The sequence below is a fragment of the Cyrtonyx montezumae genome, unplaced genomic scaffold (assembly GCF_038088225.1).
Source record: "Cyrtonyx montezumae isolate F1298 unplaced genomic scaffold, pur_monq_1.0 scaffold_17, whole genome shotgun sequence".
NCBI lineage: Eukaryota > Metazoa > Chordata > Aves > Galliformes > Odontophoridae > Cyrtonyx > Cyrtonyx montezumae.
In genome coordinates, this window is record NW_027071903.1 from 11,116,700 (window position 1) to 11,130,242 (window position 13,543).

At 46.3% G+C, this 13,543-nt stretch overlaps 1 protein-coding gene across 2 annotated transcripts in view; it reads right to left on the reverse strand.

Moving 5' to 3' along the window:
* Positions 1-8,727: 8,727 nt before the first annotated feature.
* The window catches only part of SALL1 (spalt like transcription factor 1), a 13,742-nt gene continuing 8,926 nt past the window's right edge, over positions 8,728-13,543 (reverse strand). For both annotated transcript variants that reach the window (XM_065733265.1, XM_065733264.1), the window contains exons 3-4: positions 10,255-13,543; positions 8,728-9,176 (exon numbers count right to left, since the gene is read on the reverse strand). The exon at positions 10,255-13,543 is cut by the window's right edge and continues 124 nt beyond it. In XM_065733265.1, coding sequence (XP_065589337.1) covers positions 8,736-9,176; positions 10,255-13,543 — 3,730 coding nt within the window. In that variant the 3' untranslated portion in view covers positions 8,728-8,735. The remainder of the gene's footprint in view (positions 9,177-10,254) is intronic.

Sequence of the window (13,543 nt, forward strand, 5' to 3'; positions counted from 1 at the left end):
TTCTCAACATTTAAGCCTTGATCAGAGTGCTTGGATGAACTGCTTCCACTGGAAAACACCCGCAGCATCGAGTTGAGTCCAAGCTGCACACATTTCAAGACAGGAACACGGAGGGTAACCTTTCGTCTCTGCCCCTCCCATTTGCTGAAGACAATCCAAATGAGATCCACCCCTGATTTATGACAAAGTCGATGAAGACAATTCCACAGCTGCCCCTGCTACAGTCAAAAACTTCTCCGCACACCCCTTGCTGCTGCACAAGCCCCGTGAGCACGTTAACCCATTTGCACTGCACTTCAGCCACTCCAGTGTCCTGCAGCAGGGCCCTGTCCTTCCAGCCATCCGTACGTCCCACCATCGTGGGGTGCTTACAGTGACATGGGAGAGAGCCAGGACGGCCAGCTGCCACCGAGCGCTGCGTTCTACATTTCAGTGGGAAAAAAACGGACTCAGTACAGGACGTGAGCTGGTGCTGCAGACAGTGAGGAGATCCCATCCTGCAACTGAACATCTCAGCTTCCCCTTGGTGTTCAGAACACACTGGTTTCTCAAACCCCAGCTTTGAATTTACTGCTTAACAGGAGAGGGAGAGCGGGTGCTACAGCTGCTAGCTATTGATATTTAATCTTAAATTTATTTTTACTTTATTATTTTCTATAAATACTCATGTCTTTCAGCAGCCCTACTGCTGCTGGAGCCTTCTCCAGTAACTGTCAATGTTACATGGAGACTTATGACAGAGAAAAGCAGATAAAGAAAGAAATCAGGAGACCATGGAAGAAGGAAGACCAAAAATTAATACTTCTACAGAAATATATCACATTGCCACAGGACTGCTACTTCAAAACCTTCTGCACTCACTGTTTGTGTAAGGACTTGATCTGGTTACGTTTGTGTCTCCAAAAAACCCGATGTGGGAATGCAGCAGCCTGGTGTTGGCCCTCTGAAGGACGGGGGTTTACTGCACACAGCTCACCACAGGTGTAGCCAGGCCAGCTCCAGGTGCCAGAATCAGTACCACGCTCCCCATACACGCACACACAAACTACTCACACAGCTGACTAACGGCTTCTCTTTTCCTAGCTGCTTTTTTGTTTGGTTGCTTGTTTTCTTTGCTAGCCAGCCAAGGGCAGACAGAAGTATGCTAGTCAGCATGTCAGCTGGGAACTGCCCACTGTCATCAGGGGGTGGGAAGAAGGGAGCAGGAGGATTACTGCCCCAACTATTCATTTCTTGTTGTTACTGTTGTCAATGTTTAATTTCCTGAAAGAAGAAAACACTTCAAGACTAGCAATATATAGAATCAGGACTTTGGGCTTTAGCTGACAGCTACTACAGACTTTTGAAGAAATGAAAATCATTCCATTCTTTGTCAGTCAGAACGTGGAAAAGGTCTAAACATAAACATAATGTGATGACTTGTACCACGTACATTCCTTGCACATGGCTGAAGTTTCGCTTTCAAAAGCAAAGATCACTGCCATGCAGGGCTATAAAAAGCAAACTGATCAAACAGAATGGAGAAAGCTCATCACATACAAAAATAAAGCTTTTCTTTAGCACTCAAAGGTAGTCCTGTAGTAAACATCACTATTAGCTGCATACTGAGCTTACTGCTAGCAATTTTATATAGTGCACGCACATACATACTCTATGGAAAAAAACAAAGACCATCACACAACATTACTGAGACTTGCACCAAAACCAACAGCTGCAGCGGAGCCCAGTTGCCTCATTCCCCACAACAGCCTCGAACCAGCCAGGAGGACACAGGGGCAACAGGTCTGAGCCTGAACTGCCACGTAGTATAGAGCACAGCACTTCATTTCGGACTAGATATGACACTTCCCATTCCATATGCTTAGTTTTACCAGATATTTTATAAGCATTTCTATTCTGAGCAGCCATATAGAATATCAGTAAAAGACTCATCCAAACCTCTCCCTTTCTACATATTCAAAACAAATGAAAATGAAAGGACTTAATGCTAGAACTGTTTTATGGAACATATCACGAGATTAAAGCACCTTGACAGAGGTGACGTGCACCCAGAAAACGTAACTTTCATTTACTGATTCAGACCCCCACACCTCAACCACAAGGGAAACTTCACATAAAACTTCAAGGTCCCAAACCATGCCAAATTGAAACGTAGTTAAGTTCCATTTGACAGCATTAACAATACAGATTTGTGTGCATCAAACTAGTTCATGCATCAGTAGATTGAGGATGAGGGAATGAGGGGAAAAAAAAAGTTATCTGTTCAAATAACACCAATGCATTAAATTCAATTTCAGTGTTGCAGTCAACTTTTCATTTTCACTAATGGCTCTTAAGAAAGCTAGACATTTTTCCCTCAGTCCATTTTACCTCTTCCCTCCATTTGACAAATATTGATTTTCATTTCCTCCAAGTTTAAGTGCACTGAATACTATTGTGACTGTTTTGTTTGCTTTTTTGTTTGAGTCTCAGCTTTATCGAGGATGCCAGCATGAATGCATACAGCTTTGGAAAGAGAGAATTGGTTTAATAACGTCTTCAAATCCAGGAGAGAACACAGAAGCAGACACTACTGTTTTGTATAGGTCAAGCAAGAAAAGTGACTGTAAGCAACTACATAACATCAGCAAGGAGATGACAGAAGTAATGGTCCGGGTGTTCTAAGCTGACATGCTATGCTGTGCCACAACAGAAGTGTTCTTTCCCTACTACAGTGCAATGTTACACATACTACCTTAAATGGCCTCCAGCAGCACTTTAAGCTGCCCCTGCTCTATAGACAGTCCTTCAGGACAGTAACATCTTATGAAACTCGGTCTCAAGTCGCAGTTATGAGTTGTCCTTCTCTCAGACTCAGGCACTGGCTCTACCTCGAGTTTCATAAGATCTCCTCAAGCTTTTTGATCACTCCTGGCTTATTTTGGACATCTTCTGTCTTAAGGCTTTATTTGCAAAGTTAAAAGTAAAAAACAAAAACAAAACCACACTGTTTATGCAGTGATGTGAAGAGAGTGCTTATAGGATCTATTCCACCCATTCAAATACTGAGGGGTAAAGATCTCAGAGGACAGAAATAAACATCCGGACTGACAGGCAGCAGTATCTCGGACGCGGTGACCTTAGCATCTTTTAGGCCAAGAAGGACCTCTATCTTATATGCCAGAGACACTTCCAGAGCAACTGCCTGTGCAGAGCTCACTCGGTGTTAAAGCCAAAACATTCTGAACTGACTTAAGAAGGGAATTTGATTCATTTATGCACTCCAAAGGTATAGGCTGATAGGAAGCAATCCCCACAACCAAGCCAACTATCACAGCCAGCCTCCTCCTCAGCAGCTCTGACACAACTTGCCAAGAAGAGTCAGTATCCATTCCAAGCAACTAAAACATACAAAACCTTTACAATCTGTCTCTGTAAGTTGCTATTAGCTGAATAACCAACACATTTAGCACTGGAAATAATTATTTCCCTAAACTACTGTGCGCGTGAAACAAATGTTAGCGTATTAAATGACGTCCTGAAATCCCACGGAAAGGATGGCAATTTAGAATTATTCACAGCTAAAGAAAGTTGGTTATCAAAAGAGGTATCGGTTTGATAGCAGTCTTAAATGTTATTCACCTGAAGAGTCTCAGTGGCTCAGCTTTCAAACTACTTTTCATGGAAAATACAAGGGAAATAAAGTGGGGCTAAATTTATGACATTGTGCCAGAACACTTCACTTTTCTCTTTCCATATTCATTCGCAGATACTGCTTGTGTTGCACCACCTGATGCCAGGTGCTGCAGGGCTTCTGCTACACCCATCTGACATTGTGATGCTGCATTTTTAAGACCTTTAAATAATAAAAATAGACCTTTGCACTTCAGCACTGCCCTGATCAAGAGAGCTGTCTGTACAGATGATGTGAATGCCTGCTAACACAGAGAGACCTCTTACTTAGAGGAGGAAATGACACCAAAAGTTTCAGGGCCAAATGCTCCAGTAAGGACCTTCCTCCTCTGCACTCATGACAGTCTGACACAAGTACGGACATGCCTTTAGTATCCATGTAACCAAACTGCTTTCCAGAAGTTACAGTTAGTACCAGAAGTTAAGAATCCCCTGCAGCACAGGTTTGATTCATCAGCTGCAGCAAAAAGATGTCACCCTTCTGTTTACTCTAAAACCCTCCAGCAGGTGTTCCTATGAGTGGTGTTCCCACAGCTGTTCCACTCAGAGCCACCTGCCTGCAAGCCTCTGGCCCACAAACACCATGCAGGCTTTGCACAAAATGACTTCAACATCTCAGTTTTCACTGGCTCCCTCAGTGCTAAATGGACTCTGTCATCAAAGATCTGCCTCCTGTGTTCACTCTTAGTGCTCACCCTCAGTCTCACGACACTGGGTGATTTTGCCTCTTAGAGATTTGAACTGTGGATTGTAAAATAAACATCTAAAGAAAAAACAGAAGATAAAGGGACACGTAGGACAAAGATATAGCATGATTTGAGACTGCAACTTGACTTTGATCAGTGCCATGCTTACACCTCACTTACCTGTGGGATATGTGGGTTGCCGCACATCATTCAGGAACTCTGAGTATCACGTGCCTCTAGAACAAGACCTTCCCAAGGAGCAGTCACCACGTGCTTGCTGTTTTCTAGGCATCCTCTAGGCCACCACCAGTAGCAACAGAAGGACTGGCTCAGCCGCTCCTACATTAACTACAGCCTGGACGTAAAAAACAGAAGTACAAAATCAGGAGAGAGAACGTAAGCATAGCTATCTGTAACCCCCTGCCCAGAGAAGCTGCACGTTCCCCAGTTATTTCTGTTCTTTGCTACAGATGTTTTCAAACTTCTACTCCTCCTTAACATTTTGCCCAGGAAGAAATATTTATACATGAGATTGTACTGTATGTGAAATTTTAAGTCATATAATTCAGCTCAGCAGCTAAAAGGCATATTGCTTCTGGCTCGTATAAATATCTGTACCCATTTATTTGGAAAACATTATTTTAACTTCTATCAATTCATATTCACGAGGGAAGGAAGCCAGATAGAAAATGATATTTTGATTTTAAATAAATAAATGGAGAAGTACTGCAGCCTGGCAGGGAGCAAAAAGGGAGGAAAGAAAAAGGAACTACAGTTGCACCTTCGCGTGCCAAGTAACAGTGGCCTCTTGCAAAGGCACGACCTGGTAGCTCCCGGCTTCAGGACCCCCATAAGCACAAGCACACCCTCTCCAAAAAACACCAAACCAAATGGCAGCCGCTCGCTGAAGAAGCCCCAAACCACAGCTCAGCACGGGGAGGTGGGCAGGGAGGAAATCTAGCTATATTTACCTCGACCAAAATAAAAAACAAACCATTGAGGACTCGGCCGTCACCTGCACGAGGACAGCTCGCTCCCTCTGCCTCCTCCCTCCGTCCCCACCGCCTCTCGTCCCTCCCAGCCCGGCTCTTAAACGCATCGCGGGAGCGAAGGGAAGCGACTCGTTAAAAGCGAATGCGCTGAGCGATCGTTGTCGGCGCATGGGGAAAAAAAAAAAAAAAAAGAAAAGAAAAGAAAGGAGGAGAAATAAATAAATAAATAAAAGGGGGAAGAAAGAAAAAGAAACCGCCGTGCTTTATTTTAACGGATCATAAAATCGCGATGAGCGGGAAGGAGAAGGGAAAAGAAGAGGCAAACTTTGCTGCTCGTGAGAAAAATGAGGCCGCACAAACAAAACCGTGAAGCAAAAGGCGCCGTTCCCGAACGAGGATGAACGCGGCGGCTGCGAACGGGGGAACCCCAAACTCCCGGCAGCCGCAGCCCCGGGCACGGCCAGCGTCCCCTGATACCCGCGGCCCGGTGTTAAGTGCCGGCACGTTTTAACGCGAGCTACACGCGACGCGCGGGTCCCACCCCCCCATACCCGGGGCTGGCAGCGGGAGCTCCGCCCGGAGGGGCGGGAGCGGCTCCGCCTCCGCCATGCTGAGCACCGCGACGGGCGGGGAGCGCCGCGGCTCCACCCGGGGCTGCAGGGGGAGCGAAAAGCCCCGCGGCGCCCGGGGACGGGAGTGTCGGGGAACGGGACGGGAGAGCCGAGCGCCCAACTCCGCGAGCGGAACGCGGCGGAGCGGCCCAGCCCCTCGTGCTCCATCGCGGGGGAAAGAGGCGGCCCGGGGCGGGCTCCTCGGGCCAACGCCGCCGAAAGGCGGGCGGAGAAGAGCCCCCATTTCCCTTCCCGCCCCCCCAGTTCCTTTCCCCGGGGCACCTCACCTGCGGAGCGTGCGCGGAGCCCCGGGGCGGCCGCAGCACCGCGTCCCCTCGTGTCGGCGGGGCGGGGTTCCCTCAGCCGCCCCGTCCCGGCACGCGCACAACCGACGGCCGCCGCCCTCGCGCCGTTTGCTTCTGCAAAGTGTGGGAGCTGCGGCGGGATCAGAGCGACGGGAGCGCCGCGCAGCACCCTCACAACCCCCCCGCCCCCCTCCCTAAGCGCGGCCCGCCGCTGAGTCGGGGCTTCGCTGCTGCAGCCGTGGAAAGTGCTTTCGATTTACCTTTGTTTGAGACCGAAAGGGGACCCGAAGCTGTCGGCTGTCGGCGCGCTCCAGGTGCAGCCGGGGCAGGCGCGCGCCCCGCGGTGGAACAGGAGAGCGCTCTAAAGATAGCGAGCCCGGGAGCTGTTCACACTGCGGCCTTATACTTTACTGAGTGCTCACAATCACATGAACGGCAACATTCCCCGGGATAAGTTTTTCTCCCTCCCAGCATCCCCTTCCCCTCTTCCCCCCAGCCATGCCCGGCGCTACACCCAATGCGCAGCGCTCAATTTGCAGCGCGAGTAACGGGGAGCGCGAGGAGACGGCTCGGGAGGGCAGAGCTGCCCCGAGCTGACAGCAAAGGAACTCTAAAGCGAAATACCCGCGTGCTGGACTTGTAAACAAAAGATACGTGCACAGTCGGTCGCTCCCGGTGGGGCGGTTGGTTGCTTTGGTCCATCCGGAATTTGAAGGCAGCCGAACTATAATTCATTTGCCGTCAGTGGTAACGTTAGGGAGATCAAACCCCTCTGGGTCAAAACGCTGAGCGCAGCTCCCGGGTCCCCCGCGGTCACTGCAGGAGAAGGGAAGCCGAACCATGTGCAAGGCCAAAGCAATTCTCTTTGTCTTTACAATCAACTTACAGGCTCCATATAACATACGGAGGTTTGCAAGTGGACATCTTCACACAGAGCAGCGTAAGCATGCCACAAACATAGACTCTCATAGAATAAAGTTAATATCAAACATAAAGCGTTTGAGCCAAGTCAAGCCTTAAGTGAGATAATTATTTCCTTCGAAGGAAACTTACCCAGGCTCAATGAGGTCTTTGCTAGCAGCACTTTTTGTTTATATATATAAAGAAAAATGCCAAAATATCTACAATTTGATGAGAAGGTTTGATTAATTGCTTGATTAATTAAGGAGAAAGTCCTCGTTATTAGGGAGTATGAAAAATATACCAGCAATTCATATGCAGTACGTATACATACCTACAAATATAAGCACACACGTACAACCTGGACAGTTCATGTTAACCGAGGGAAAGGCTAAATAACACATTCAGAGTGATTACTAAATACAGGTACACTTTAAAAACACAGAGACGGCAATTTTTTTATCTGTTGCAAAAATGTATTTGATTACTCGAGTAAAATTACAGTATCTCTGCTGTTAGTAAGTATTAAATGTTAAAGAAACTGGACCTCTTTTTCCTTTCAACTTTCTGAGAAAGTGCATGTAACAGTCCAAGGTTCCCCCTGCCCCCATACCTAATACAAAATAAACAAACACTATACTTGTTCCCTTAGTCAAGGAGTAGGGCTTGGTCTTGTAAGGAACGTATATACATTTTAATGAAAGTGATGTCTTGTTGTATATACAGGAGCATCTACAGTTGTCCACGAGAGTTGTTCAAGATGCTATACGTAGCAGCATTGTGAAAGTCCAGCACATCTTCTATAATGGATATACCTACAAGGCAAAATGTTATGTCTCAGTTTCAACTACCAAAACAACACTTCAGTATCTCCTCTAATAATCTGCGTGCTTATTACTGTACAGAAATGTATTGACATTTAAGACGACTCAAGTAAAAAGCACAATACAAATAACAGTTCAAAACGGAAAATGTTAAACCTACAAAAATTAAAGCAGTTTTAATTTTATAATAAAAATCAAAAACTGAGCTGTGTAAAGGACCCACACCGTTCAGTCTATATTCTCTCAGTCCACTTCTTAATTCTGTTTGGAAAAATTAAACAATGTGTTTTGCTGATAAAATTTCCAGCAGGATCAAAGTGTACATTTATATACAGATTTTTATTAGAGATCTAATGCATCACTGAGGCATTGCATCAATACCAGAGTTCATGTTAAACTGGGTATAGAAAATAAGTTAATGCCAGAATAAGATCACCTAGCAGAACAGACTCGCAACTGCCATAAATGTTACAGCAACTTTACAGCACTCTAGTCGATTAGTATTTAGTTCAAAATACAGGAGACCAAAGTTAATGCTTGCATTTGTTTGCAAAGCAAGGTTATATCACTAATAAATAAGCTCTCTTAGAACTCTAGAAGTAGAACATGGTACAAAAAAAAAACAAACAAAAGAAGTCTCTGTAACGTTGTAGCTTGCAGTTTGAAAGAAGCAACCCTAGGTTGCACTATTTGCAGGAATGTTATTAATAGCTGGGTTTTTTTTTGTTGTTGTTGTTTTTATTTTCTAATTTGTTACGATTTCTTTGTTGTCCTCCACGAAACGCGTAAAGCGGAAGTTTGTCCCATTCTCATTGCTTGCCATTTTCTCCAGACCAGCTAGAGGTGCGTTGGGTTCCGAACTCGGGAGCTTCTCCAGGCTTCCCGTCAGGCCGCTGATGGGCGAGCTGCCCCCGTTGCCCAGGCTCCCCGGCGGCGGAGGGATGCCGCCGTTCTGGATGACGGAGATCTCGTTGGTCTTCATGGCCAAGCCGTTGGACAGCGCTGCTGCGTACTGGTTCCAGAAGCTGGAGGGGTCTCCGTTCCCCGACCGCGCAGCCAAATCCTTCTGAAACATTTCTGGGAACTTTACAGGATTGCCTCCTAGAAACGTCATGGGGCCATCTACAGAAAGTCGCCTGCCTCGCCTTGCGGGAGTGCTGTTCCACATGTGAGTGCCCATGTGAACCTGAGAAGAGAGAAAGAAGAGACAAACAAACAAAGAGTAGCAGTTGGCAGGGATTTCAAACTTATTGTCACGGTGGTGAAGGCAGCAGTCCACAAACATGTCCAGTCTCGTTACATAATAAAGCACTAAAGGCAGTGGGTGCAGGGCTCCATTTCCCATCTGGAGTAGCAAACGAGCTTCTGGATCAGCCCAGCACCATCACCCCGTACTACACCCCGTCTTCCTCCTGAACAATACGTAGCTTCTTACTTTTTGTAAATTATTACATGTATTTAGCTTATAATGACTTTGTGTTACTCCATCAATCGCAGATAGCTGCTTTTGGGGCTAGAATTGCTATGTCCACTTTCATTGCAGTGGTAAGTATTGTATTTGACACCCTTTTCCCTATAAACATCCTCTTCAGACAGGCAGAAAGTATCCTTCGCTGATTGCTCATCGGAGAGCCTGGTGTACAGACAGAATGGCCTGAAAGTAATTATTCATCTCACATTACTGGCAGCAACCTCTAGAGAAATACTCTGTCAACAGAAAAATGTACACAGAAAAGTGCTCAACTGGTGTTCTAAAACTTAAGTATATTTGCTTTTCCAAACACATATCAGTAGGAAATGTTAGTTATATAATCAATTAAAGTAATGCCCATTAGTGCCAGAATTATGTTAATAGTTTTTTTAAACACTCATCGTTTTACATGATAGCTGCAAAAAGAAAACCAACATATTTGAGAGCCTTTTGCTTCTTAAAGAGGCGTGCGAGTTACCAAACACACTTCTCTCTTTATTAAAACTTCACACCAGCACACGGCTGTTCTCCTTCACACCCCACACACACGGCCTCTGCTAGTAGTTGAGTTTTAATAACGCATCAAAACCAGATCACGCGTCGGACCTGCTGCCAATGCAAGCACTCAACAAGAGCCCATCTAGTACCATCACTCCGTTCATCATACCACAGATACCCAGAGGTAACGCTGCTTCGACACCGATCACTGCGAACACTGGGAAAAAACAGAACAAAACAAAGCCAACAGAGCAAGGACAAAATGAAACCTAGGAACAGCAAGAGGAAGAAGTACCTTCAGATTGCCTTTTGTTGTGAATGCTCTTCCACATATAGTGCAGGCAAAAGGTTTCTCACCAGTGTGCGTTCTTTCGTGGATCTGCAGAGCGCTGGAGGAAGAAAACGTTTTCCCGCACGTGTTGCAGTAGTGCTGTTTGGGGGTTCTTCTGGGGAGAGCAGGCAGCAGGACAGGGGACGTGGCAGAGGAGGACAGTGGCCCCGAAGCAGCTAGAGCAGAGGGTGTTTCTTTGCCATCCTGAGGGGAGCTGTGCACGAAGCCGTTAACCTCCGTCTTTATGAGCGATGACAGTGAATTAGCAGGCATAACTGAAGAGTTCTGATTAGGACCGATACTGGAATTGGGCTCAAAAAGTTGTGATGGTAGATCTCGCATTTGATGTGTCAACATATGTTGCTTCAAATTACCCTTTGTGGAAAAGCCACGATTGCAAACTGTGCAAATAAATGGTCTCTCTTTGGTATGACTTCTGTAATGAATGTCCAAGGCACTCTGACAAGCAAATGTTTTGCCACAAATGTCACAGGCGGTGTTTTTAAATTTACCTCTATCTCTGAAAGGGAAGAGCATACTCAGAGACTCTTCTTTAATCATTTTGTCAGTGTTACTAGATGTCAAGTCCAAAGCACCACTGTTTGCAGGGGTTGGAGACAAACCATTGGCAAACTCACTTGGTAAAGCTCTTACTGGTTTCTCTTCGATACTCGGTGACTTGTGGTAATCATTAGTGCTGTTGGATGGGGACAAGGCCTGCATGGAAGAGGTAGACTCCGAGACAGCAGGGCTTCCAGCACTTTGGCTTTCCATATCACCGCCTACAGATGACGAATCGTTAGTCAAAACATCTCCTTCCACTGACCCATTTTCCACTGACTTTAAGCTTGCCTGGAGTTGTTCAGCAAGTCCTGCGTTGATCATCTTCATCTGATTCTCCAAAGCAGCAATGCTTGACATTTCCAGGGGCAGAGGGGAAGAAGACAAGCTGTCTTGTGACGCATCTGCAGATTTCGGAGTATCTGGCACGCTGCTGTCAGGACAGTCTTCCATGTTCTCATCTGAGAAGTTGTCTAGATCATCAAAATTTTTATCATCGAAAGATCCCGTATCAGATTCCATTGACTCGGGATAGTTTTCGGTGACTGGGGTGTTTGGGATCTGCCCTCCCATGTGCATTCGGATGTGCTGCTGAAGCACAACGGCATTGGTGAATTTTTTCTGGCAGATCGGGCATGAATGTTGTACTCTCAGTGGGGGCATGGCACGGTGGACGCTGTAGTGAGTCTTTAAGTTGCCTTTAGTAGTGAAAGCGCGTCCGCAGATTTTACATTTAAATGGCCGCTCACCGGTATGAGTGCGATAATGCATCTTCAGTGCGCTCTGGCAGCTGAGAACTCGGTGGCAAATGATACACTCATTGGGATCGGTCGCCTTTTTGTCGATGTTTTCTACCAGTTGCTGCAGTTTCGACGTTTCAGACGCCGGCGTCGAATCCAACAGTCCTCCGAATGGAAACTTTGCCTTAAATTGCTCTGACATCAGAGGCATCAGTGGATTTGTAAAAGTGGCGATGCTGCCGGAGCCCGAGTCTGCTGCCGGTGAACTCACAGAGCTGCTCATGTTAGCAACGGAGCTTGAATTTTGAGGGTTTTCTTCCATTTTGCCATTTGAGGTAGGCAAAGCACCAGCCTCTACCTCATCAGAAAGTCCATTGGAAATTTTTGATGCGGGGTCAGCGGTTCCCGAGTCGCTCTTGACAGAGCAGGGAGGGCTAGCAGAGGGATGGCTAATGGGAATCGGCTGAGGTTCCTCAGTTTTGATGAACGGGGTCAAGCTTGGTATCGTGGGTGGGAGTGGCAGCCCCACAGAAGTGGTGAGAGTGGAGAGGACTGGCTTGCTGTCCAGCCAGCTTGTGACAGGTTTCTCTGGCGGTATAGACATCCCGTAAGGAATACCCGTGCTTGTAGGAATATTGTCCAAATGCTCCGGCACTGGGTACGGATTCATCTGAATATGAGGATACTTTTCTTTATGACGCTGAAAGTGGACTTTTAAGTTTCCCTTGGTGGAGAACCTGTTTCCACATATGTTGCATTTGAATGGCCTCTCGCCAGTGTGAGAACGTAAATGGATCTGCAAGGCACTGTCACTCCCAAACACTTTAGCGCAGAACCTGCATTTATGCTTAAAGAATGCCTCGTCTGAATTACTTTTTGCTTCAAAAGCAGTTACATTTGGTGGCTTGCTTTTTCTTTGCTGTGCCAAGGCAGACAAGGAGTTTAAATCCTCTGCAGGTGTTCCGATACTGGACAAGGGACTGGAGAAAATAGAGTTACTAGGGGTGGGCTGAGGTAGAAGTGGATTAGATGCAGGACTTAATAAACTGCTTATTGCAAAAGCTGGTGAAGATGATGCCGATACTGGTGGGTTGCTGAGCTGTGAGCCACCAATACTCGAAGCCACTTTTTCTGAGGACGGTGCTGTAACTGCTGCTGCAAGTATGTTAATATTTGGGGAAGAGCCACTGCTGGATGGAATTAGAGTGCTGCCAGGGTTGCTCTGAGGTAGCTGTATAGGGGGTAGCTGTTTCACACCACTGATGCTGGCAGATTGACTAGCAAGGCTTTGTGCTAATCCAGCTGCTGCAGCCAGCTGCTGGGATAAATGGGAACTTAATGTGGACAAGGGGTTGGCAGATGTTCGTAAAGTACCTTGAGACGGGCTAGAAGATGTTGGCATGTCTGCATTTTGGGAAGCCAACAATAATATTTGGTGACGAATTTGTTCAATCAGTTGCAACTGGTGGATCTGCTGCTGCTGTAAAGCCAACAGTTGCTCCATGAGGGCAGGTACAGCAAGCTTGTTGTTCGATGCGCCGTTACATCTTGCCTCCTGTGAGAACTGTGCTACTGCCACTTTAGTACTCTGAAGATTTTCAATTATTACATTACTATTTATTACTGAAAAGTTGCCTAATGTTGTCAGATCCCCTATGTGAGGTAGAGAGGTTGTTACAGCTGAGGTACCCATTGTGGAGCTGTTACTGCTTGTAATACTATTGTTGACACTCTTGGAACTGCTACTGCTATTGTTAATGCTGGAAGCCTCCACGTCCATGGATTCTTCCTTGTCAAGTTTGTTATGCTCTGAAAGGTCACTGCAGTCTACTTGATCTGTGTTATTAACTGTGTCATTCATCTGTTCATCAGGATTATCAGAAGGGGAACTAGGAGGAAAGGCTTCAGGAGGAGAAGCTGGATTTTCATTCACAATTAAAACTAATTGATTT